The sequence below is a fragment of the Budorcas taxicolor genome, chromosome 2 (genome assembly GCF_023091745.1).
Source record: "Budorcas taxicolor isolate Tak-1 chromosome 2, Takin1.1, whole genome shotgun sequence".
NCBI classification, from domain to species: domain Eukaryota; kingdom Metazoa; phylum Chordata; class Mammalia; order Artiodactyla; family Bovidae; genus Budorcas; species Budorcas taxicolor.
In genome coordinates, this window is record NC_068911.1 from 147,667,356 (window position 1) to 147,695,166 (window position 27,811).

At 38.9% G+C, this 27,811-nt stretch overlaps 1 protein-coding gene across 1 annotated transcript in view; it reads right to left on the bottom strand.

The window, feature by feature from the left end:
• Nucleotides 1-27,811, bottom strand: part of ABCA12 (ATP binding cassette subfamily A member 12) — a 205,778-nt gene that overhangs the window by 128,863 nt on the left and 49,104 nt on the right. The window contains exon 3 of the mRNA XM_052661512.1: nt 5,433-5,586. Coding sequence (XP_052517472.1) covers nt 5,433-5,586 — 154 coding nt within the window. The remainder of the gene's footprint in view (nt 1-5,432; nt 5,587-27,811) is intronic.

A 27,811-nucleotide genomic window follows, 5' to 3' on the forward strand; every position in this document is an offset into this window, starting at 1 on the left:
ATTCACAGGAAAAGTTTAACTTTTTCATAATTTCTTGAATTTCATCCTCATGTTCATTCCTTCAGGGTCTTCCATATTCAGATATAATCCTTGCATGCCCATGTTCAACATGCACCTCTCTTCTAGGTGGCTCACTTGCCAATCAACAATCAGTCAAGGTGTTAAGATTTAGAAATGCCTTAATATGTTGCTCTGTCCTAGGGCTTTTTATATTCTTTGGAGGGACTTTGGAGATGTTATATCTGAGCTAATACATTTCTAAAAGTTTTCAGAGGCACCGTGATGGGGCAGATGAGGAAATGTCTTTGGGGCAGATGTACATCAGAAGCACATAGAATATGGGGGAGGAGACAACTTTGCAGTAGCTTTCAGATAACCCTGTACATACTGTGTTCTACCTAGCCCTGACACAGAGAGATTAATCTGGCAACATTACAAAGGAATTTGTAATTCTGCCATCACAGTCAGTAGTAAAGCTGTCTGCCTATTCCTCTAAACCGACTATACAAGGATCACCATTAATTTCTTTCTTAGGTTCTGAGATTCTCTATTTTGTTGCTGTTGTTTAGTCACTAAGTAGTTTCCAGCTCTTTTGCAACCCCTTGGGCTGTAGCCCGCCAGGGTCCACTGTCCATGGGATTTTCCAGGCAAGGATACTGGAGTGGGTTGCCATTTACTTCTCTAAGAGATCTTCTCGACCCAGGGATTGAATCCACATCTCCTGCATCCGCAGGCAGATTTTTTACCACTGAGCCACCAGGAAAGCCCTTCTTTTTCTATCTCCAACACACCTTCCTCTAGTCTGGTAACTACCACCCTATCTGACCTTCATGATCTCACCCATACAGGTCTCTGGAGAACTCTTCTGATATCTCCCCACCCAACCCTCTCTCCACTCCAATAAAATATCCAATAGTAAGATATATATTCTTCAGACAGAAACAATGTCTCAGAGTGCCTATATAACTATTCACCGTCTGTTGTCTAGTGTTTTAGGCACAGTGAGAACAAAACAAATAGTCATCACATTTACCATTTGACAGATTAATTTACCTGTTTAGTAGTTTCTGTCTTTTTCTCACCAGATTTTAAGTTTTTATGAGAATCTAGCATGTAAGGTCATCTGTATCCACAGTAACTTGGATAGTCTCCAGCACATGGTACATGTTCAATACATTCTAACTCAATGAATTAACAATTTTGCCTGCATGGCAGTTAAAGACTTCCTTCTACTTTGTTTTTGATAAATGATGTTTTCACCTTTATTTTTATACAGATACTCACTAAAATGATTACTAGATGGTTATACATTACTCTGAAATTAATACAGTTATGAGACCTAATACATCTTACTTCATGTTTATAGTCAAATGAGGATGCATACCTGTTCTACTTCCAGTTACCCTAGATTCCCAATAATATCTTTACTTTCTAAACACATCCATATTTTTCACTACTAAACAAAAGCTGTGGTACTTTAAAAAAAAATGCCTCTGAATAGAATCAGATTAGCTGTGTTTCAGGTTCTATAGGAGCCATTCGACACTACGAACAAAGGTATGAATTTGGAAACCATGGGTCATGGATGAGTGTCAACACGACAGAGACAAGGAGTAAATCCATAGAGGCAATTCCCCAGCAGGAGCTGCAGGAAGGCTGAATTGTTTCTCCAAATAATGACCCTGTGAGCTCTGCAAGATGATCTTTGCCATTTGCCAGCTGTGTGAGCAACAGCACAGTCAAGAGCCCCCACTGTTCTGACGTATTCTTAGAGGCAGTGCAGGGAGGAAGGACCATAAGGGTAAGTCCCATGATGTTGGATCATCCCTTGTGCAAAAGAGCAAGAAAACAATAAATGTAATCATCTCTTCTTTCAGACAGCTAGTTACAGTTGATGCTGAGTTGATGGTTGAATTTTTTTTAAACCACCTCATCCTGAAGCTAATGTTTAAAGAAGTATGAATTTAATAACAGAAGACTGGTGCTAATGCAAAAATGCATCAAAACACCTGGCAACTGGCCAGCAAGTAGTGACCTCAGTGTGATCATGTCTTTCAGAAGAGCATTCTATTAAAATAAACATGCTGGGCCTCCTTTGATAAGGCCAAAGATAGCATTGTTTCCCCTCACTTAGAAAACAGAAAAGGAAGATGGTTTGTTTCTTAATGTGGCTATGCTAGTGAATTTTTCTTCACCAAAGGGAAGCAATTTAGTGAAATGCCTTACCCAGTATGGAACGGCTTACCTAGTAACCACGTCCCAGTTTCATTGTGTGGCTATATAATACATAAAAATTAATAGCATGGTGGGAGATATCATTAATGCAATTTTATTAGTGCATGTAATTTCCAAATTAAGCTCCAATTACTTGGTAGTTTAGAGAAAATACTGAATATACAGCAATATACAGCTTGAGCTCAATATAATACCTGGAGATTAGAATAAAAGTGAAAAAAGAGATATGATCAGCGATCTAGAGAGTAACCAACAGAGGGTAAAAATAAACTTGGACTTTAATCTTAGTTCTAAAATCAACTCAATGCTTCATCTCAGGGGGCTCCATGAATTTGGTCCTCTATTATGTTACTGAGGACCATATACATAGAAATACACAGAAAAATACTTTTTTGGGGGTGGTAATATGTATAGATAGACTTCTTAAATACTGATAGCTGTTCTCCTTGTTGTTACTTAGTTCTTCATGAGGAAAAATAAAAAAGATACAAAGAAAAGAGTGCCAAGTGGATCCAGTTTGTAAATAATGGACATTAATTTTCCTCATATCTTCTCTAACACTTGGTTCACAAAATGTCCATCTCAAGTACAACTTCTCCATGAAGGTTTACCTGATTACATCAGCTGAAAGCTCTCTTTCTACTTTAAATATGGAGATGTCTTGCTTCAATTTCCTCCTGGCATTCTTTTTTTGCACTATCTCCTATTATCACTCATTTAACATTTACCTTCTCCTGCTAGCCCAGATGGTAAAGAATCCGTCTACAATGCAGGAGACTTGTGTTGGATCCCTGGGTCGGAAAGCAGAGAATGGCAACCCACTCCAGTATTCTTGCCCGGAGAATCCCATGAACAGAGGGGCCTGATGGGCTATAGTCCATGGGGTTGCAAAGAGTCAGACACAACTGAGCAACTAACACTTTCACTTTCACTTTTCTCCTACTAGAACACAGGCATAAATCATGCCTAACTCATCACTCACACAGGGACACAGAGACTGTGAACTAGGTGAATGAATAAAGTATTCATTCACTTTATCTCTACACTGAGTACCCAGGGGGACAATAGGCTCTAGTCATCTTTTGGTATCCTTGCAGAGATACACAACTAGTGGCTAGTTGAGGCAATGCTTGTATATGCTTAGAACATTAGTCTCACAGACAATATGTCATGCCATTTCCCTGTTTAAAAATTTCCAATGGCTTCTCATTATACTAAAAACAGAAGGCAAATTCCTTCTGTTTTCTTACCTGTTGGATGCTTCATGCTGTTTGTCTGGGGTTTTTCATTTTTTCAACAAATCCTCTGCCCCTTTCATCATCCTGTACTATGTTCTATCCATATTAGGCAACTTTCTATTCCTCTAAATGATCAAGTGTGTCCCCATTTCAGGATCACTGACTGCTTCTCTGCCTGGGACTTTCTCTTCTAGATGTTCATATGCGAGTGCTGGCTTCTCCCGGTCCTTCGTGGTCTCCACTCATTTGTCACCTTACAACAGAGGACGTTCTTTTGCTATTTAATTCTCACCTTTCAGTTTCTACCTCTTAATTTGCTCTATTTTCTTGCTGGAACATTTACTATCATTGGTGATTATGCTATTTATTCATTTGACTGCTTTTTTGCTTTTCCATTAGAATACAAGTAACAAAAGGGTAGAGAATTTGTTTGGTTCATCTCTGTATTATAGTGCCTAGAATGATGCCTGGCACACAGAAATTTCTCAGCCACTATTTCTTGAATTTCTTGATAAATAAATCAGTGAACATCAGAATGCTCTATGCATAAAGACTAAATAACTTATTGACACAATAAAAACTGGAGTGAATCAGCAACCCAACAATTACATTTTATCTCAAGTCATTTCCCAAGATAATCCTTGACGTGTTGATATTTTATGTTAAATAGCTTGCAGTTACTTACTCTCTCAAAGTATTACCCATACTAATTGATGATCAAAATCATGATGATAATACTGAAGGAGAAATGGTGTTACATGCCAGTGAATTTAAATGAAAATTTGAGGGACCAAATATCTCTGATTACAGATAAATATAATCTTTTCTTGAGAAACACAGAAAAAAATCTCTACCAAAATAATCTCATGGTTGATTCAGATTACAATGTTATTAGTTCTACAAATGGTTAGGCTCTTGACTCTTTAGATTTAAATCTCAGGATGGAAAACTGAGGTTGCAAATGGTCTAGATTCCCTATCTTTATTCTTCAGCTTCTTCTCATACCATAAAATAGGACACATTAACCTCATTTAAAGGTGGTTCTTCAATTAAGTATACTTCCAACTTTATTACTTTGATTTCTAGATCCCTAATTTCCTTATTTGCATTTCCTGGTTTCTGTTATATCCAGAAGTACCACATAGAAGATAATATCCCTGACTTTGTCCTGTATCTTACGTTTGTGATCGAGTCTTAGGGCAATGCCACTGACAATTTGAAGTAGGATAGAGAATCCCTGAGGGAAGTTAAGAATGACTGCCTTGACTATCCAGTTTTTTTTTTTTTTTAACTGGACTATAGTTGATTTTTTTATAGTTAATTTTTGGGGGCTTCTCTGGTAGCTCAGTTGGTAAAGAATCCATCTGTGATGCAGGAGACCTGGGTTGGATCCATGGATCCAGAAGATCCCTTGAAGAAGGAAATGGCAACCCACTCCAGTATTCTTGCCTGGAAAATTCCATGGACAGAGGAGCCTAATTGGCTTTGGTCCATGGAGTCACAAGAGTTGGATACAGCTTAGCAGCTAAACTACCAGAGTAGTTGATTTATAATGCTGTGTTAGTTTCAGGTGTATAGCAAAGGTGTACAGATGTATATACATATAATCACCAATTTCAAAGACTCTTTTCCCATATAGACCATTACAGAGTATTGAGTAGAGTTCCCTGTTCTATACAGCAGGTTCTTATAGCCATCTATTTTATAGCCCTCTCTTATCCCTTACAGGAGCATAAGCAAAAACTGAGTAATTCATCCAAAGTAGATTATGCCTAATTCCACATAAACATGGTAATTCCAGTTTGTAACCACTTTGTTCTTTCATATTTAGATCAATCACATTTGTAGATATAGAAAATAAAATTGTATACCTAACCTAGGATGGCTTCCCATATATTTCATAAGGAAACAAGACTTGATCTCTCAAAGTGACTGAATACACTTGGGAAATGCCCCTACCTGTCTTTAAACAGTGCACTGTTAATTCCTTTCCTACGAAGCAGGTCTTGTGGCCCATAGGGTGTGTCTTTGCATTTGGAGTCTGTGTCACAGAGTAGGGTTTGCAGGAATGGGAAGAATCCAGTACTAGGAAGGTTTCGAGGTGCAAGGTAACCTGAAAGTAAAAAAAAAAACAAAAAAACAGTAATTAAATCACTATGATGTTTCCTTGGGAAGGGAAAGAAGTGCAGTAACCATTCTGTGAAATTATCTTCTGGATTATGACTGTTTGGGTCCCCTATGGATCAAAAGACTTTAAAATGCTTGTTGCCCCACAAATTTCTCTTCCTGGGATTTATTCTAAGGAACTAGCTGCAAGAATGTTTGCCAGAGTGTTAACAATAAATCCATATTATATTATCCATATAATAAAATACAATGCAACCAATAAAAATGTCAAATAATACAGATATTTATAATACATTGCTAATTTAAAAGAGTAGATCAGAAAATAGTATGACCAGAATAGCCATAATTTTTTCAAAAATATATGTAGTATACTAAAAAATCTGGAGCAGGACCTCCCTCGTGGTCCAGTGGTTAAGACTGTGCTTCCACTACAAGCAGAGTGGTTTGATCCTTGGTCAGGAAACTAAGATTCCCACATGCCAGGTGGCAAGGTCAAATAAACAATAAATAAGTTTTAATAATAAAAATAAAAAATAAGTTCATTCTCTAAATCTGTGAGTTTGTTTTTATTTTGTAAATAAGTTCATTTGTATCATTTCTTTTGAATTGGAGGAATTATTTTTCCTTAGTGGTATATTTCACATGACCTTGTTTACTTTCATTTGACTCTATATTAACTATTTTTTCCTACACTATACATATCTGCTTTTGTAATCAAAGGCATTATAAATGCAGCCAATCTTCCAGATACAGGAAATATCTTTGATGTCCTCAAAATTTTAAATTATCCTATACACACAATATTTTCTTCCCATTTAAAAATCAATAATAATGATATGAATGAATATGCAGATTTTCCCTAATATTAAAGACACAATTATTATAGCAGTTAACCAGTTTTATAACCTTTAACATTTGCTTTATAAAATATGATGATAGCATACACGAGTTAAGACAATATGCAAGCTGTGAATTACAAATCTTTTCACAAAATTAGGTTTGGTACTAAAACACTGGCTTCCTCCCTTTGGGGAATACAGATGCAATGAGTTTTCAGAAACGGTTTAGAAATCATGAGGATAATTTTGACAAAAGACTAAAAAGCGAAACCTTAAGTTTCTCATGAACCAATTAAATGAGTGGCAGTACAGATGTTTTCATTATAAACATAAAGAAATTTTTTTTAAAAAAGAAAAAAATAGTAAGAGCAATGAGGCTAAGTATGCATTATTAATAGAAAGAATAATAAGTAGAAATTTAAGTAACAGATATTTTTTACACAAAATACAGATATTTTTTAAAAATTGAAAATAAAAAGGAAGAGGTAGTAGGAAATTGGCCAGGAAATAAGAGGAAACAAAACGGAGGGACTGAAAGATGAAGTACTGTAGACTTTGAACGTGGAGGAAAGAGCCAAAAGCCAAGGAAAGTGGGCAACCTCTGCTGCTGCTGCTAAGTTGCTTCAGTGGTGTCCGACTCTGTGAGACCCCATAGACGGCAGCCCATTAGGCTCCCTGTCCCTGGGAGTCTCCAGGGCAAGAATACTGGAGTGGGTTGCCATTTCCTTCTCCAATGCATGAAAGTGAAAAGGGAAAGTGAAGTCACCCAGTCGTGTCCAACTCTTCGTGATCCCATGGACCACAGCCTACCGTGGTCCTCCGTCCATGGGATTTTCCAGGCAAGACTGCTAGAATGGGGTTGCCATTGCCTTCTCCCTCTAGAAGCCAGAAAACGATCCTCCTAAAGCCTCCAGAAAGAATGCAGCCCTGCCAACACCTTTAACTCACAAAGATTAAATAAATCCTGGACTTCTGAACTCTAGAACGGTAACTTGATAAGTTAGTGCTTTTTCTAAGTCACAAAGTTTGTGGTAATTTGTTACAGCAACTACAGGAAAAACTAACACAATAACACCAGTATGGATTAAAGTTTTGAAAATTCAAACGGAAGTGGAAAGAAATCCACCAGACTACAAGGAAAGATATAAGCATCTGAATGCAGATTTCCATAGCAAGAAGAGATAAGAAAGCCTTCTTCGGCGATCAATGCAAAGAAATACAAGAAAACAACAGAATGGGAAAGACTAGAGATCTTTTCAAGAAAATTAGAGATACCAAGGGAACATTTCATGCAAAGATGGGCTTGATAAAGGATAGAAATGGTATGGACCTAACAGAAGCAGAACTTATTAAGAAGAGGTGGCAAGAATACACAGAAGAACTGTACAAAAAAGATCTTCATGACCAAGATAATCACGATGGTGTGATCACTCACCTAGAGCCAGACATCCTGGAATGTGAAGTCAAGCGGGCCTTAGAAAGCATCACTATGAACAAAGCTAGTAGGGCTGATGGAATTCCAGTAGAGCTATTTCAAATCCTGAAAGATGATGCTGTGAAAGTGCTGCACTCAATATGCCAGCACATTTGGAAAACTCAGCAGTGGCCACAGGACTGGAAAAGGTCCGTTTTCATTCCAATCCCAAAGAAAGGCAATGCCAAAAAACGCTCAAACTATCGCACAGTTGCATTCATCTCACTCACTTGTAAAACAATGCTCAAAATTCTCCAAGCCAGGCTTCAGCAATACGTGAACCATGAACTTCCTGATGTTTAAGCTGATTTTAGAAAAGGCAGAGGAACCAGAGATCAAATTGCCAACATCCGCTGGATCATCGAAAAAAGCAAGAGAGTTCCAGAAAAACATCTATTTCTGCTTTATTGACTATGCCAAAGCCTTTGACTGTGTGGATCACAATCAACTGTGGAAAGTTCTGAAAGAGATGGGAATACCAGACCACCTAACCTGCCTCTTGAGAAACCTATATGCAGGTCAGGAAGCAACAGTTAGAACTGGACATGGAACAACAGACTGGTTCCAAATAGGAAATGGAGAACGTCAAGGCTGTATATTGTCGCCCTGCTTACTTAACTTATATGCAGAGTACATCATGAGAAATGCTGGGCTGGAGGAAGCATTAGCTGGAATCATGATTGCAGGGAGAAATATCAATAACCTCAGATACACAGGTGACACGACCCTTACGGCAGAAAGTGAAGAGGAGCTAAAAAGCCTCTTGATGAAAGTGAAAGAGGAAAGTGAAAAAGTTGGCTTAAAGCTCAACATTCAGAAAACGAAGATCATGGCATCTGGTCCCATCACTTCATGGGAAATAGATGGGGAAACAGTGGAAACAGTGTCAGACTTTATTTTGGGGGGCTCCAAAATCACTGCAGATGGTGACTGCAGCCATGAAATTAAAAGACGCTTACTCCTTGGAAGGAAAGTTATGACCAACCTAGACAGCATATTGAAAAGCAGAGACATTACTTGGCCAACAAAGGTCCATCTAGTCAAGGCTATGGTTTTTCCAGTGGTCATGTATGGATGTGAGAGTTGGACTGTGAAGACAGCTGAGGTCTGAAGTATTGATGCTTTTGAACTGTGGTATTGGGGAAGACTCTTGAGAGTCCCTTGGACTGCAAGGAGATCCAACCAGTCTATTCTAAAGGAGATCAGCCCTGGGATTTCTTTGGAGGGAATGATGCTAAAGCTGAAACTCCAGTACTTTGGCCACCTCATGCGAAGAGCTGACTCATTGTAAAAGACTCTGATGCTGGGAGGGACTGGGGGCAGGAGGAAAGGGGGATGACAGAGGATGAGGTGGCTGGATGGCATCGCCAACTTGATGGCCGTGAGTTTGAGTGAGCTCCGGGAGTTGCTGATGGACAGGGAGGCCTGGCATGCTGCGATTCATGGGGTCGCAAAGAGTCGGACACAACTGAGCGACTGAACTGAACTGACTGACTCATTATTACCTTCTAAGAAGCTTCTTTGTCTGACACCAGAAAGACCAGTGTCTTCCCTAATATTAAACAAGTGATACCGGGACTGAACCTTCACTGTTTTCATTGTAGCACAATTCCCTGAATAAGCTCAAGAGCACCAAACTGCCTGTTTGCGATTCACATCACTCTGTCACATTCTGCCATACCAGACCTCTACAGTTCTGCAGTGGAATTTCACCATGAATGGTAAGTCACCCTGTTACACAGATCCCACCTGGAACCACTCATTCGGGGTATGGGGTTATCCCTAGTCCATCTCAAGCATGTGCAGGGGGTCATCAGAATGGAAGGCAGATAGAAGGGCTACAGATGATCCCTCTCCCCTAAAGCACTCATTAAGCAGATGGTGTGACTGACCTAGTGCTTAAAACAATGGCAGTTCAGCCATAGGAACAGAGGAATAGAGGAAGAGGAATTGAGAAAAAGAAAGGAAAAGATGTCAGGGGAAAAAGATCTAGGAAGAGGTGGAAGATTACAGCCAGTGTTACTTATTCTGGAACTAATCACAGTTTGTAAATTATTAAAGAAAGATTTGAAAGAATTTAAACCTACAACATTCCTTGATGTGATTAATAATAGATATGCCTATTTTATGGGAAAATTCATTACGGAATCTCTTCAGAAACAAGACCCTATTGTGTTCAAAAATATAGACAGTTCACATTTCACAGTTTTTTGATAATTGATGTTTAACCTGTTACAACGGGTTCAAGGAAAAGAGGAACAGGCTGATGTGTGTACAAAGTTAACACAGTGTTGTGAAGAACATGAATTGTGTATTTTACCATCACCTTTTAACAAGTACCATATACTCATTAAAATAAGAGAGTCTGTGGCAACAACAATAACACTGATTTATTAAGCACCTATTGTATCCCATGTAGCCATGAAATGTTATTACAGGGAATGGATGCAAACCAAACATTTTTAGTAGTAAACTACCAGTTAACTAAGCTTTTAACTAAATCAAATTCAGTTGTCATTGTTTTAAGAATGAAATAGGCATTATAAAAAAATCCAGTTTAAGAATTTTTAAAAAGATACTTTGTAAAGAATTATGATATCCATCTGTACATCTATGTTTATCTAGAAAGAGGATCAAGTTTGGTTTTCCTTTCCCTAGCTGCACAAATGTCCTTATTCAGGACAATATTGGTGTGTGACATTATGTACAAATAAAAGCAGTAGTTGTCAAAGTGCAAGCCCTGGCCCAACAGAACCAGCATCACCTGGAAACTTATTAGAAATCAAAATTTGAGATCCTACCTCAGATCTACTTAACCAAAACCTTTGGGAATGGGGTTCAGCAATCTTTATTTTAACAAGCCCTCCAGGAAATTCTGATGCACACTAAAGTTTAAGAACAATAAGATTAGATTACTGACAGGCTTTATTTGCTTGGGCTCCAAAACCACTGCAGATGGTGACTGCAGCCAAGAAATCAAAAGATGCTTGCTCCTTGGAAGAAAAGTTATGACCAACCTAGACAGTGTATTCAAAAGCAGAGACATCACTTTGCCGACAAAGATGCATCTAGTCAAGGCTATGGTTTTTCCAGCAGTCGTGTATGGATGAGAGAGTTGGACTACAACGAAAGCTGAGTTCCAAAGAACTGATGCTTTTGAACTGTGGTGTTGGAGAAGACTCTTGCAAGTCCCTTAGACTGCAAGGAGATTCAACCAGTTCTTCCTAAAGGAAATCAATCCTGAATATTCATTGTAAGGACTGATGCTGAAGCTGACACTCCAGTAATTTGGCCACCTGATGCAAAGAGCTGACTCATTTGAAAAGACCCTGATGCTGGGAAAGATTGAAGGCAGGAAGAGAACAGGATGACAGAGGATGAGATGGTTAGATGGCATCACTGACTTGATCGATATGAGCTTGAGCAAGCTCCAGGAGTTGGTGATGGACAGGGAGGCCTGGCCTGCTGCAGTCCATGGGGTCGCAAAGAGTCAGACACGACTGAGTGACTAAACTGAACTGAACATTAGATTGCAAACTTTTCCATTAGAGTTAGATAGTAAATATTTTAAGCTGTGGCTCCATCACAAATACTCAGCCCTGCCATTGTAGCATGAAAGCAGCCATAGACAATATACACATCAATGGGCCAGCTTGTATTCCAATACAGCTTAATTTATAAGAAAAGACAATGGACTCGATATGGTCCATAGACTTTAGTTTGCTGAACCCTCAGGAGGATAACCTCTTACACATGTCCTTCTCCCTCTCCCACCTCATTCATTTCTTTTAAAAAAAAAATTTATTTTATTTATTTGGCTACATCAGCTCTTCATGAGGGACTCTCTAGCTGTCATGCATGGCCTTAGTTGTCCACAGCATGTGGGATTCTAGTTCCCTGTTGTTCAGTCACTCAGTCGTGTCTGACTCTGCAACCCATGGCCTGAAGCATGCCAGAATTCCTTGTCCTTTATTATCTTCCGGAGTTTCCTTAAACTCATGTCCATTGAGTCAATGATGCTATCCAACCATTTCATCCTCTGTCACCTCCTTCTCCTAGTGTCCTCAGTCTTTCCCAGCATCAAGATCTTTTCAAATGAGTCAGCTCCTCACATCAGGTGGCCAAAGTATTGGAGCTAGCTTCAGCTTCAGCATCAGTCCTTCCAATGACTATTCAGGGTTGATTTCCTTTAGGGTTGACTGGTTTGATCTCCTTGCAGTCCAAGGGACTCTCAAGAGTCTTCTCTAGCACCACAGTTCAAAAGCATCAATTCTTCAGTGCTCAGCCTTCTTTATGGTCCAACTCTCACATCCATACATGACACTGGAAACCCCATAGCTTTGACTATACGGACATTTGTTGGCAAAGTGATGCCTCTGCTTTTGAATACACTGTCTAGGTTTGTTATAGCTTTTCTTCCAAGGAGCAAGTGTCTTTTAATAATGGCTGCAGTCACCATTGGCAATGATTTTGTTGCCCAAGAAAATAAACTCTGTCACTGTTTCCATTTTCTCCCCACCTATTTGCCATGGGACCAGATGCTATGATTTTAGTTTTTTGAATGGGATCAAACCTGCATCCCTTGCATTGGAAGGTAGATTCTTAATCACTGGACCACCAGGGAAGTCCCTCGTTCATTTCTTGCTTGCACTCATCCTCACTCCTTTTCCTCTTCCCTTGTCTCAACTAATCTATTTACTCTTCCCTGTTCTCTATTTCTCAGTCTTCTGTCTTTCCTTTCCACACACCGCCTTCTTGTTTCCATTTCTTCTCTGCTCTCCTCCTCCTGCTACTGCCCTTTCTCTCACCTAGCCCTCTATCTCTTTATCACTGATATAGCCACAAATGCATTTTCCCCAACATCTTCTCTTATTCGTTTTTTCTTTTTCATCACTACAGAAGGATTTTTGCCCACTTCCATAATAAATTCAGGAGCCTGTTGCTCACAGGCACTATCTATAGAAGTACTATTTTCTACTTATTGTATTTTTAGAGAAAGAAATGTCACAGCCTTTTTGGTAATGAAGCTACTTCCATTTGACATCATTAGGCTCAGAAAGCATTCTGTAGGCTGCCTTGGTGACATTTGTAAATATTATAATAATGGTAGAATTGGAGAACTTCCACTGTGTTTCTTTGTGTTTTTCTCAAAGCAGGTCAGAACCCAACCTAGGTGATTTTTTGTGTTTTCAGGTGAAAGGAATTTGTTCTTTACCCTAGTGAAGAGGTGAATGATAAATTTTGGAATAAAATCCTGGCTTTTAAAAATATGGAGTTATTCATTTGAGGGGTTATGTTTTTCTTAACTTTTTGGATACAGCGTCACATTTGTAGAAAAAGTATCAGTCCTTCTAAGCAGGAATGGTAAGTTGCCTTGTGAAACATCACAGCAACAATCTGTCATCATGACAAGCACACAAAATAGGACAAATATTTTTAGAAACATTACCTACAAATGATCAAATAACCTGATATGAATTAAACAAATATGAGAAAGAAAATGAATCTCAGAAGTAAAGATGTAATAATTTAGTTAAGTAAGTCCTTTTCTTCTTCTAGTTTTTGAGCAAATTTTATTCTCAATTACATGTAAAAGACATATTCAAAATTATGAACAACATAAAACCTGACATTTCAAATTGTCAGGCACTACAGGACTGTCTTTGTTCTCCTTCCCACATACTTTCCACTTAGAGGATCAGCTTGTCCTGATCCTGTTTCCCTGCCCATCACAAGGTAAAATCAAATACAGCGGATCTTTCTGACTGTATTCCTTCTGAGAAACTTCTTTTATTTTTTTTACCTTCACAGCCCAGAGAGACCTTGCATACGTACATGCTAAGTCATTTCAATTGTGTCTGACTCTTTGTGACCCCATGGACTCTGGCCCACCAGCCTCCTCTGTCCGTGGAATTCCCCAGGCAAGAATACTGGAGTGGATTGCCATCTCCTCCAGGGGATCTTCCTGACCCAAGGATTGAACCCAAGTCTGCTGACATCTCCTGCATTGCAGGCAGGTCTTTACCCCTGAGCCACCGGGGAAGCCACAGAGGCCTTAGCTTGGGGTTAAATACTGATAGGACTGAGAATCTTCAGAGACATCAGCTCAATAAAATTGCCCTTTTGAAAGACTGAAAAATAAGCCATGTGAAAGAAAGAAAAGTTCTAACATATTTCTTAGCACAATGCTTGGCACATTGTAAGCAATTATTAATTATATTAATAAATCAATCAATGAATAGATGAACCCCTGAGGGTCACAGTAAGACAGAATGATTTAGAATTTTAGCATAATATACATCCTTATTATTTGTAAGGCAAAGTTTCCAATTTTATCACCCAAGTATAGTAAGTTCAGAGGATAACAATGAATATATTAACAGTAAGCTCAGTGGGATAAGTACAAAGGATAATATTGCATTATATTCATGTATCTTATAAAAGTAGATAGACTGATATTGACTAATGAAATCAATAACATTCATTGTTGCAGGCCCTATAGTTCTTGGTTTCTGTAAAAATCTAGCTAGTACACATTGACATCTCTAACACCAACTGCTCAGTTTATTATCCACAAAGTGAATTCATCCATCATCTATTAAATAAATGTTTACTGAGCAGATACTGTGTGGCTGGCACTGAGGAGGTGCTAAGTAAGGTTCATTCTTCTATTAAATTTTCTTTCATGTTTACATTTTAAAATATAACTCTGGGTTATTTGTATGTGTGTATGTGTGTGTGTCTGTGTTAGAAAGAAAGCAAATTAGTGTCTGATTTCAAAGCTCATCATGGTTTTAGTAAATAAAATGTATATAGAAGTCATTTGTTTTTCTGAAATGTCAGAAATACTATGAATAAAATACAATTGAAAATACATAGTAAAATATTGGTTTAAAAAGAAGATTCACATCTGACAGAATTAAACAGCTATTATTTCATGTGAACCCCATGAGAGTTCTATAGGATAGGTAAGGCTAGTGTACACCCATTTCACAGATAACCTCAGAGAGACCAAACAATTTTACTCAAGGTCACGTAAAAGACAAGATGCCAGGGATGGATCTAGAGCTATATGACATAGGACAATAATGAAAAAAATATTTTGTTCAGTTAAGTTTCAGTACATCTTGGAATGAACAGACTTAAACTGTGACAAACAGGTACCACCTCTGGTTTTGCTGTTAATTCATTGAGTTCCCAGGGCAAATTAATCTGTCTATGTCTCTATTTTCACATCCACCAAATTGAGGATAATGGGCCTTGTCACCTCATGGGGTACAAGGAAGATTAATTGGATACAGCTTGTGTAAAGTCCTATGAAAGCTGAGGAAGGAAAGGCCACACAGAATCATGAGTTACCAATGCTCACTGTTATTACAACATTTGTCTAATTCACACACAGTGGCTAGGGCTCTGTTGTTCTGCCTGGTCTCTCATCTCTGTGCTGTGAACCAATGGGTGGATAAGAGGATTGCATGACATGTTTCTTCCCCTAGTAATTCATAATGTGCACCTGTATCAGCTGGTGTAGTGTTTCAATTACTGCATGCTCAGTGGGTGTGGTGTCATGACACATCCTTCCTAATTCTCCCCAGACAAGTCTTGCTTCACAAGTGCTTTCCCAAGTTCAAATCCATTGGCAAATGTAGACTGTTCCTGGCAGTGAGGGCTGAGGCACAATGCCTAATCCTTAAAGCGGTGGGTAAGGAGGTCCTATACACAAAAGGTTGGCGTCTGTATATGTCTAACAGCTAGAGCTCTAATACTTTGGCCACCTGATGCAAATAGCCAACTCATTGGAAAAGACCCTGATGCTGGGAAAGATTGAAGGCAAAAGGAGAAGAAGGTAGCAAAGGATGAGATGGTTGTATGACCAATCAGTTGAACTGAATCACCAAATTAATGGACATGAACTTGGGCAAACTCCAAGAGATGATGAGGGACAGGGAGGCCTGGTGTGCTGCAATCCATGGAGTCTCAAAGAGTCAGACATGACTTGGCAACTGAACAACAACAACAAACTGACTGAGATGACATTCTGCATGCTGGGATCCTTCCCACATCTCCCACTCTCTCTGGAGCTGCTTCTAAGAACCACAGTCAATGGATTTTGAAAGATGCAAAAAATGTCCCTGTGGAGACAATTTTGGGCTCTGGCTATGCAGTTGCAGGCATGAGAGGAAGTGGGGAATGATTCCTGCCTGCTTTGCATCTTTGGCTTATTACTATTAATATTTTTTAAGATAACAGGGTGAGGCAGTTTGGACTAGGGATTTTGCAGTCTCTTTGGATGTTATCTCTTCAGTCCTCAAAGTACACACTTGAGTTGATGTTCAGTCAAAAGTTACTAAGTGTCAGTCACATTACTTCAGTCACATTACTAAGTTTCTGGAACAGAATGAACAGCCCTCCTTTCTGAATATTAAGGGGACCCTTTGGGTGATGGCTTCCAAAGGGCATGGTCTGATCTATTCAAATCATAAACAAAATGATTTGATTCAAGGCTAGGACACACAACAGGAACACATATATGCTAGATAATAAACTCCCATATGGACTGACTTGAGAAACTTAAAAGTAAGAATCTCCATAATACTATTAAAAAATATTCCCACTTGGCAAAGAATGTTGAATTCTACAATTCATCTTGGGTGAGTGGGGTCTGTTTGTCCTGTTAGATGGCCTAACCATAACCTGTATTTTGCCTTTCTAAAACTTGTCTTTTATGCAGAGGGACTCATAATTACATTTTTAAAAACTCCCTGCCATGGGCATTCACAAACAGAATCTTGGCAACCGTTTTATTTGTTTCTAAGTTAAAGTTAAAAGAAAAAAAAAATTAATCCTGACTCCTCACTTCGTTTCAGGACATTCTTCCTATTAAGCTTAATTTCTTAATTCTCTCTGGATGTGGTTGACCAAGAGAGAGCCTTCTGGCCTGTGGGACAGGGCTGATATGAAGCTGAGTATACACTGGTATGACTGTGTGGACTGGTCATATCAAAAAGACCTGATAGAGACGTGGGCTGAGAGCCACTGTGCTGAGCCACATCAGTTGCAGGCTCTCCCCTAAGATAAGCTCCCCTCCCACACAGATCCAGCAATATCAGCTAAAATTTAGCAAAAAAAAGGGGGTACTCCAGAAGAGCGATATTTCTCCCAGTGCCACCACATCTGTTCTGACTTGTGCAGGAGTTCTGACTGTGCTAATTGTTACCTACACTGCATATCAGCCAGGTACGTGGGTAGTTAACCCACAAAGCCTGCACTGGAAGAATGAACTGAGGAACTGATTCCTCTCTCCATGTGATGTTTGGGATTGGGGGAGTAGGAAGAAAGGGAGCATCAGGATTTCCATCAACTCTGGGACCAAATGAGTTTAGGAAAAAGAATTGATTTCCTTTCTTTTTCTTGTTTCTTAAGGTAGCACTGGCTTCTATCTTGCGAATGAATGTTTCATGGGGAAACAGTGCCTTAACCCATTTCCTCACAAACTCCCAGCTGAAAAGTGACCTGGAACTGGAAAGATTTCCCCCTAACCCCCACCCGCCACTTCCAAGAGTATAATTTTTATATAATGAAATGTATTGGCTTTGAGTCTCACCATACTAAAATTCCCTTCACCAAGTTAGCTTAGATAGAGTAATTCAGCAAATACTCTAGTATTTATTTGTAGGAGTCCATTACAACTGTGCATTACAAACGTGGGAGTCCTTCAGCAAAACCTAAGCCACTGTTTGGAGAAGGGAATTTCATTCCAGAAGGATTTAGGGAGGCTTTTAAAAGTACACACTCTATAACGGAAAAAAATAAGGTAATGAGGAAATCTGAATGAGAACAAACAAAGATCAAGAAAAAACAGAATCAGCACATAATAGGTGCCAAATGTCTGTATATTATTAGAGGTGGACCACAAATTTGAGCCTGAATGTCCTAAGGAACTGAAAGAAATGATCATTTAGCCAGTTCACAGTATTAATAAAAATAAATAAATGCTTTGGGAGAGGTACAGCTTTCCCTATATTGAGAGAAATACTAACTCTCAGGCATCAAGAGCTATACTTCAGTAGGTCCTAGTGCATTTGCTCCCACCCAGCACAGGAGCATCTTTGAAAGTGACTAACTGTCCAGTAACCCATCCTTAATGGTGAGTGACTGAGAGCCCCTGAGAGTGTTTGCCACTAAGCAGCAAAGACTAGGGAGAAACTGAGGAACTGAGCTCCCTTACCACTTAGTTCAGTTCAGTTCAGTTGCTCAGTCATGTCCGACTCTTTGAGACCCCATGAATCACAGCATGCCAGGCCTCCCTGTCCATCACCAACTCCCGGAGTTCACTCAGACTCACTCCATCGAGTCAGTGATGCCATCCAGCCATCTCATCCTCTGTCGTCCCCTTCTCCTCCTGCCCCCAATCCCTCCCAGCATCAGAGTCTTTTCCAATGAGTCAACTCTTCGCATGAGGTGGCCAAAGTACCACTTAGTAACAGAGGTCATTTCCACGCTGGGGCACCATCATCATAGTACTTGTATACAAAATACTGATTAAGGCAATAAAAATAGCGTAAAGCTGTTTGGTGTTAGATAGAAACATCCCCTGCAAACTTTCCCCCAAATCTTTGCTTATCTGATAACTGGGTTAAGTTCTGAGTTAACTTTTATGAATTACTCTTGTGAGTGAAGTAAAGGACAGGAACGAGAGTTTAAAATTACCCTTTTTAATCCTAGCTTTGCAAGTGATTTACTATGTAACCATGACCTCTACCATGAGTCATTTCCTCACTTTCCTCACTTATGCAGGAAAAATAAATCTGGATACCTATCCATCATAACTATTACAACAAGAAGAATCTCCTATAAAATGTGATTAGCCATGTTGAAGCATTAAGCATTTAAGATGAAAATTATGTTTGAAAATTAAAATGTGATCTCAATAACCCATTAAGAGTTATGACATGGAGAAAAGAACTTCAGTTGTCATCCCTATAGAAGTATGCTACTAATAACTGGTTTTTTTTTTTATTCAGAAATCTGATTCAGTTATGATCACAGAGAATTTTGTGCATTACAGTATAAGAATAAAAGTCAGAGCAATGCATTGCTAGGAGCATTGTATAGAAAAGACTTAGGTCTTATAAAGGCAGAACAGTAACTTCTCTGATTCAATAGATGGTCTTGGGAAGAACAGGATCTGATCACAGGGTTCCAAATCTGATCATTCCTCAACAGCTTGTATAATATTCGTATCTTTGGTATTCATATTACATAGATTTACAAATGATTCTTGTGACAACCTGCCAGTGGAAAATGTATGTCACAACCTTTTCTTCCAAGCAGCGCTGCTGACAAGTAGCAGTCTCATCTTCTTGTCAAACTTGACTTTCTCCTAAGCCAATTCTCTTACTAAGACTTCTGCCAATCACAGAGGCAACTTAAGTGACCCATGGCTTGCTCTGTTGGCCTTCCCCCTCCCTCTCTGTAGAACAACTTTTCATCAAAGCCACTGTCTCATTAGGAGAGAAAAAGAGAAAAATTCCCCAGTGGCATTTTCCTAAGTTGTAGAGTCAAAAATATTAACATAGCAATTAGTATTTCCCATTTTTTCTAAGAAAAAAAGTTCTTTTTTTCTGAAAAGAATGTACCTCAGAAAAATAGAATTGAAATCATGAAATGCCATTTTACACCTATCAGATAGGCCAAACTTTAAAAAGTCTGACCACATCAAGTGCTGGAGAGGATACGCAGCAGTGGGAGCTCTCATCCCATGGTGGGGAAGAAGTATGTTAGTAAAGCTACACTGCGGAAGTGTATCAATGCAGGAGACCAGGGTTTGATCCCTGGGTCGGGAAGATCCTCTGGAGAAGGGAATGGCAATCCACTCCAGTAATCTTGCCTGGAGAATCCCATGGACAGAGAAGCTTCACAGGCTACAGTTTGTGGGGTCACAAAGAGTCAGACACAACTGAGCAATTAACACACACACACACACTGTGGAAAGCATCTTGCCACATTCAACATCACTGAAAATACTCATAGCTCTAGGTATATACGCTAGACCACATGTGCACATATGCACAAAGACATAAAAGAATATGCATCACAATACCATCATAAATAAATAACATGAAGAATTGATATCATCAAAGTCCAAGGTTAAGTAGATTGTAATATATCTATGCATGGAGCACATGGTCAAACTGGATTCAGTAAAGTTGTATAAATCAACAGAAATAAACATATAAAATACAATACTGAGGCAAAACATAATATCCAGCTTCAAAACTATGACTCTAAAGGATACTAGAGTGGGGTACCATTTATGTACATTTTAAAACCCTGTGGTCAAAAGGCATAAACTTCCAGTTATAAGATAAACAAGTCCTGGGGATATAATATATAGCATGGTGACTACAGTTAACAGTATTTTATTGTAAAACTGAAAGTTTCCAGCTAAGTAGATCTTAAAAGTCCTTATCACAAGAAAAACAATTTGTAACCATGTGAGGCAAGGGATGTTAACTCCTTGTGGTGATCATTTAGCAATATAAACATATATTGTGCCATTATGCTATATAACTGAAACTAATATTATATATCAACTATAGCTCTTTAACACTTGGAAAAACACTAATAGTTATGCCAGGAGACATATAAGATAAAGGTTCATTTAGCACTGTTCATAACAGAAGAAGAAGTAATAGAACCACTTAATATGCCAGGAAGGAAATTAGCAGAAACAGTTTTCTGCAAAGAATTGTAGAATTGTCCCTGATTCCTGACAATGTCCATTCAGAACAAAGCCCTGCTTTCTAGGACCTCAATTATCACCCAAAGTAAATCCTTCAAGAAGTTCTCTTTAACACTCTCTCACTGAGACATAATCACAGTTCCTCATGGTGTGAACTCTCCCTAGTTCCAAGGATTAACAAAGTCAGATTTTTCAACAACAAAATTAAATGAAGTCCAGAAATCATGAAAGCTTTTTTTTTTCTTAAAAGCAGGAAAATAATATAATGTAGTGAGGGGAAAAAAATACATAGTAGAAAATATAATATAAGCGTGGGAATGTTACACACTGGGTTAACAACAAAGCTTTCCTTTAGGAAGGGAAGGAGGGAGACAGAAAGGAAGGGAGAGGAAATGATGCTGGAAGTTTACACAGGGCCTCAATGGTACCTTAGGGTTTGATCTCTTTTAAACTACAACCAAAAAATTCTGAAAAACATGACATAAAAATGCTAGGGTTTGATAAAGTTAGGTAGTGGATATGTAAATATGTCATTTTTTTTCTTCCCAATGGGTTTTAAATACTTCACACCTTTATTTTAATGATAATATGCTGGAATTACATTAGATTCAGATATTACATAGAGAGTAAAACACCACCACCACCACATTAGGGTTGAACTAGGGGTGTTTCCCAGGTGGCACAGTGATAAAGAGTTCACCTACCAAGCAGGAGATGTAGGTTCAATCTCTAGGTCAGGAAGACACCCTGGAGAAGGAAATGGCAACCCACTCCACTATTCTTGCCTGGGAAATCCCATGGACACAGGAGCCTGGCAGCCTACTGTCCATGGAATTGCAAAAGAGTCAGACAAGACTTGCAAAAGAGTCAAATACAACATAGCGTAAACAACAACAATAAGGAGGAGATTTTAGTTACAATTGCACTAATCTCACACGCTAGTAAAGTAATGCTCAAAATTCTACAAGCCAGGCTTCAGCAATACATGAACCATGAACTTCCAGATGCTCAAGATGGTTTTAGAAAAGGCAGAGGAACCAGAGATCAAATTGCCAACATCCGCTGGATCATGGAAAAAGCAAGAGAGTTCCAGAAAAACATCTATTTCTGCTTTACTGACTATGCCAAAGCATTTGACTGTGTGGATCACAATAAACTGTGGAAAATTCTGAGAGAGATGGGAATACCAGACCACCTGACCTGCCTCTTGAGAAATCTGTATGCAGGTCAGGAAGCAACAGTTAGAACTGGACATGGAACAACAGACTGGTTCCAAATCGGAAAAGGAATATATCAAGGCTGTATATTGTCACCCTGCTTATTTAACTTCTATGCAGAGTACATCATGAGAAATGCTGGGCTAGAAGAAGCACAGGCTGGAATCAAGATTGCCAGGAGAAATATCAATAACCTCAGATATGCAGATGACACCACCCTTATGACAGAAAGTGAAGAGGAACTAAAAAGCCTCTTGATGAAAGTGAAAGGGGAGAGTAAAAAAATTGGCTTAAAGCTCAACATTCAGAAAATGAAGATCATGGCATCCAGTACCACCACTTCATGCAAATAGATGGGGAAACAGTGGAAACAGTGTCAGACTTTATTTTTTTGGGCTCCAAAACCACTGCAGATGGTGATTGCAGCCATGAAATTAAAAGACGCTTACTCCTTGGAAGGAAAGCTATGACCAACCTAGATAGCATATTGAAAAGCAGAGACATTACTTTGCCGACTAAGGTCCATCTGGTCAAGGCTATGGTTTTTCCAGTGGTCATGTATAGATGTGAGAGTTGGACTGTGAAGAAAGCTGAGCACCGAAGAATTGATGCTTTTGAACTGTGGCGTTGGAGAAGACTCTTGAGGGTCCCTTGGACTGCACGGAGATCAAACCAGTCCACTCTGAAGGAGACCAGCCTGGGTGTTCATTGGAAAGACTGATGCTGAGGCTGAAACTCCAGTACTTTGGCCACCTCATGTGAAGAGTTGACTCATTGGAAAAGACTCTGATGCTGGGAGGGATTGGGGGCAGGAGGAGAAGGGGACGACAGAGGATGAGATGGCTGGATGGCATCACTGACTCGATGGACCTAGAGTTTGAGTGAACTCCGGGAGTTGGTGATGGACAGGGAGGGCTGGCGTGCTGCGATTCATGGGGTCACAAAGAGAAACGACTGAGCGACTGAACTGAACTGAACTTTAGTTACTAATATACCAGAGAAAACTCATTAAAATGCAATTTTACCCACAAGCCAGTTTAAAAATAGCTTAAAGCAATCCTCTTTGAATTGATAAATTCCATCCACTTTTTGTGAATGTTGTAACTCACTGACCTAGGTTTTTTGCTTACTGTCCTTGCCCTGTGTATTAATCTCTCTTCCTGAGAGGCATGGCTAATTCATAACTCATTAAATGCGTGACTTTAAACTGTTCATTATATTTTACCTCCATCTTCTCTCCATTGAGCATCATCTGCTATTGTGTTTACTCCATCACCAAGCTTAATTAAGTCCTTCAAGAGTGTCTCATAATCCTCCAAACATGTTTGGCAAATACGTACCGTTTATTTGCATTGCTTCTGAATTATTAATAAATATGTTTTTAAATTGTTTCTTGGTTTCTAAAATTCATCTCACTCTTTAAACTGATTGCCATGCTCTCTACATTTTTGCTTACCTTATCTGGTTTTTGAAACTCTCCTGGGATCTAACCTTTCATCTACTATTAAGTTATGAAAGTGAAAAGTGACAGTGTTAGCCGCTCAGTTGTGTCTGACTCTTTGCAACCTGAAGGACTGGGTTCTGCCAGTCTCTTCTTTCCATGGGATTCTCCAGGCAAGAATACTGGAGTGGATTGCCATGCCCTACTCCAGGGGATCTTCCCCACCCAGGGGTCAAATCTAAGTCTTCTACTTTGTGGGCTATTCTTTACCATCTCAGCCACCAGGGAGCCTCACTATTAAGTTATACTGCAACTTATTTAAAGAACCCTACATGGTGAGCCTTGTGGGAAGATCACAACAGAGTGCCAACCACTGGCTTTCCCAACTGCAAATTTTCAGTTAATCCTTTCAAGGAATTGCAGCAGGTTAGAAAGACATAACTTACCTTATTAAAACTATACCAAGTGAGCTGCTTGGGAAGTCATTTCTTTTTCTTGCTAAAAGAAAAATGTGCTCACACCTAATGTGAATTCCCAGGATCTCTTTCCTCGCATTTTAGAAACAGGTTAGCCATTAGCCAGCTGGCAGCTCTTTAAAGATATTCTCACAATTACTGGTAAATGATATAACTTATTAGTGAGTTAGTTTCATTCTGCAATCTCTTCAGATTTTTTAAAATGATAACCAAGTTAAGCAAGTCCATTTCAATTCCCCAGACTCTTATAGCTTTCACTACCACTCAGGTCAGTGGTCTCCACCATCATGCAGACAAGAGTATTGCAGGATCGTGAAGCACAGTGTTTAGCCTGGACTGTCTGAGGCAGAACTGACCTAAGAGATTTTACCACACAGATGCTATCAGAGAATTCCTGTTACTCTTTTAAACTGTGGGAAATTTTGTCTTTTAATCCCCCCTTAAGGTTATGCAGCCCCAGATGATAAGTTTCTTTTTTGCTATCCATTCTTGGGTAATATTGTTCTAATATGCATTTCTATATCAGCAATACAACATTGTTACTCATTCACTCAATCAATCTGCAAATGACCAGCAAACACCTTGTATGTACATAACACGGAAATGTTATTGGTGGGCAAGAGACCTGTAACTGTCTCTACCCTAATTCCCTCTCATTAGAGAGACTAATGAGAGATATGAAAAAAGCACAGAGTTCACCATTTAGCAAAATGAACCCTGGTCACCCCCATCTTTATTTTGGGGCTTTAATACCTGAGAATTATATCCAATTGAATCAGTAACCTCCAGGCAATTTATCCCTTCTTTTGTATTTTGGAACTGCCCTTCCAGGATTAGATTTTCTGAGGCAACAATAAAATTAAATTCTTCTCATAAATTGAATAATTAAAATAAACTGAGATGAGAATCAGCACATGAACTAGGTGAGTATTATAGTGCATTATGTTTCTTCCTCCTTGTCCCTTCTTAGGTATATTCAGTGAACTTCAAAGAAGCCCTTTTTGTGTCAGAGGCAAGCAGATGCTTTTTGTCTTAGCCTAAGGACTTAGAGAGAAACAGAAGGATGTGAAAATTCTTCAAGTGCTTTCAGAAATGATACATAATAAAAATTGCCTTCCTCACACTATCCTGTCTTCCCAATTCAATTTCTGGAAAAGGTGAAAGAAACACAATGCAGCTGTATAACACATGAGAAAATCCTTCTGTAGACAGTGGTGGGTTTCTTTCCAGAAAAAGGTGACAGTATGTGAAACTGAAGAATTAAAACTTGAAAATCACAGCACTTTCTTTCTGACTCTGAGACAATAAAGTATAAATGAGGGAGCCTTACTAAATATTCAATATCAAATACTCAGCTCCAGGCCTGAGGATATTGACAAACAATAGTAATAAAACAGGGAAGATATCCAAAAGTTCATAATGATCTCCAAGATCATTAAACAAGATTGATGTTTGCTATTTTGCTATGACCAGTGTGTTCTCTTGGCAAAACTCTGTAAGCCTTTGCTCTGCTTGATTTTGTACTCCATGGCCAAGTTTGTCTGTTACTCCAGGTATCTCTTGAGTTCCTACTTTTGCATTCCAGTCCCCTATGATGAAAAGGACATCTTTTTTGGGTGTTAGCTCTAGAAGGTCTTGTAGGTCTTCACAGAACTTCAGCTTCTTCAGCATCATGGCAAATAGATGGGGAAACAATGGGAACATTGACAGACTTTATTTTGGGGGGCTCCAAAATCACTGCAGATGGTGAGTGCAGCCATGAACTTAAAAGACCCTTGCTCCTTGGAAGAAAAGCTATGACCAACCTAGACAGCATATTAAAAAGCAGAGACATTATTTTGCTGACAAAGGTCCATCTAGTCAAAAGCTATGGTGCTTCCTGTAGTTATGCATGGATGTGAGAGTTGGACTATAAAGAAAGCTGAGCACCAAAGAACTGATGCTTTTGAACTGTGGTGTTGGAGAAGACTCAAGAGTCCCTTGGACTACAAGGAGATCAAACCAGTTAATCCTAAAGGAGATCAGTCCTGAATATTCATTGGAAGGACTGATGCTGAAACTGAAGCTCCAATACTTTGGCTACCTGATGTTAAGAACTGACTCATTTGAAAAGACCTTGATGCTGGGAAAGACTGAAGGCAGGAGAAGAATGGGATGACAGAGGATGAGATGATTGGACGGCACCACTGACTCTATGGACGTGAGTTTGAGCAAGCTCTGGGAGTTGGTGATGGACAGGCATGCCTGGCATGCTGCAGTCCATGGGGTTGCAAAGAGTCAGACAAGACTGAGTGACTGAACTGAGTTGAAGATTGATAAAATTTTACTGACTGCTTACTATGCTTAAAGGAATAGTTAATTTCTTCCAGTTCAACATTAGTTTTTCCTGATCATTATCCCTGTTGTTTTATGTCATTCAAGTCAACAAAATGAGTTTCCAGCTTTTACTTAATGCTACTAGGCATGCACAAATTTCTTCATAAGCATCAGACTTAAAAAAATAACTTTTTGGGAAAATGCACAGATCTTATTTTGTGTTCCTTAATAAAATGTATAGGAAAAAAATTAATGGAATTAAACTCCAAGCAAGAGACTGCCAACATTTTTAAAAGGTGAGGAAATCAGGTACAATATAAAAAATTAGGAAGAAATAAGTCAGATGTACCAAAAGGATTAACATCAAAATACTGACTGGGGTAGGATTCTTTAATTGATAACCGGATGGCTACATTTATTGTATTCCTAATATGTGTTTCTTCATGTAACATATATTGTTTCTTATTTTCATAACAGCTCTGCTGGGTGGAGACTTTTTCCTTATAACATGTAGTAACTTGGATGGACAATTTTGCATGTATTTGGAAGGCTTGTTTTGCATTTTTAGTCCCAAAACATTTTTCCAGCTTGCTTATGGGAAAATGAGGTCTATCATAAGTAACTTCTAGTGTGATTTTTAAAATCTCCTTTAAAAAACTAAAGTGGAACCCCTTCTTTTAGATGTAACTAGATGAGTATGAACTTTAAAAGGATCTATCACAAAACTAAGACTGGAGAAGGAATTGGAAACCCACACCAGTATTCATGCCTGGGAAATTCCATGGATATAGGAGCCTGGGGGGCCACAGTCCATAGGGTCACAAAGAGTCGGACATGGCTGAGCAACTGAGTATTCATGCAGCATAGGACTAAGACATATTCTTAACTATCAAAAGCATTTATAAATCTAAAAAACAACTGCCCTGGGCTATTTAAAAGAGAAACATTACTTATTTACACTTTATAGATTAAAAAAGAGAGACACTGCCAGAGTCAATGACATGCCAGAGGCAGCCCAGTCAGTGAGTGGCCTGGAATATCCATTCCTTCCCATGTCCAGTGGGATGCTCGATTGGGAAGTCAAGACTTTGTTTTAAGTGCCCTATTCCACTCAAAGCTCCATTTTTCTACTTGCTGCAGTAACTGAAGTTTCATATAGACAGTAGTAGAAGTACGCAGTAACCCTTAAAAGGAGTAGTTGTAAATCAAGCTTTTCTTTCCTTTCCCCTCAGAATCATGTCATTTTTAGTCTGTTCTGGACCAGTTCTAGGATGTTCCTATTCCTATTAGTTAATTGAAGAAAGAGAATTAGTTGATTGAAGACAAGAATTGTTTGGCTTATCATTAATTTTCGCTTCCTACACTATGCTTGGTTTTATGGTGCCAATTTCAGTCCAGGAAAAGGAAGATATCAATTATCTTGTCTAAATTTTTTTGTTTTGCATATTTATCTTCAAAAGCTCCAGTTAAAATTCATCTTGATTAGCTTTCCTTAGTCTCCCTCCCTTCACTTCTTGACAAAACAAACAAAAATTCAGGAGGGAAGGATTTGATTTAGTTTCCCCCTAAATAACAGTGAATTTAAAACAGTGGATTGCTTTGGCATACATTATTGCTTTATAATTCATCAGAGACTGGAGCGGTCCTAAGATGGTAGAGGAATAAGATGGGGAGACCACTTCCTCCCCCACAAATTCATCGAA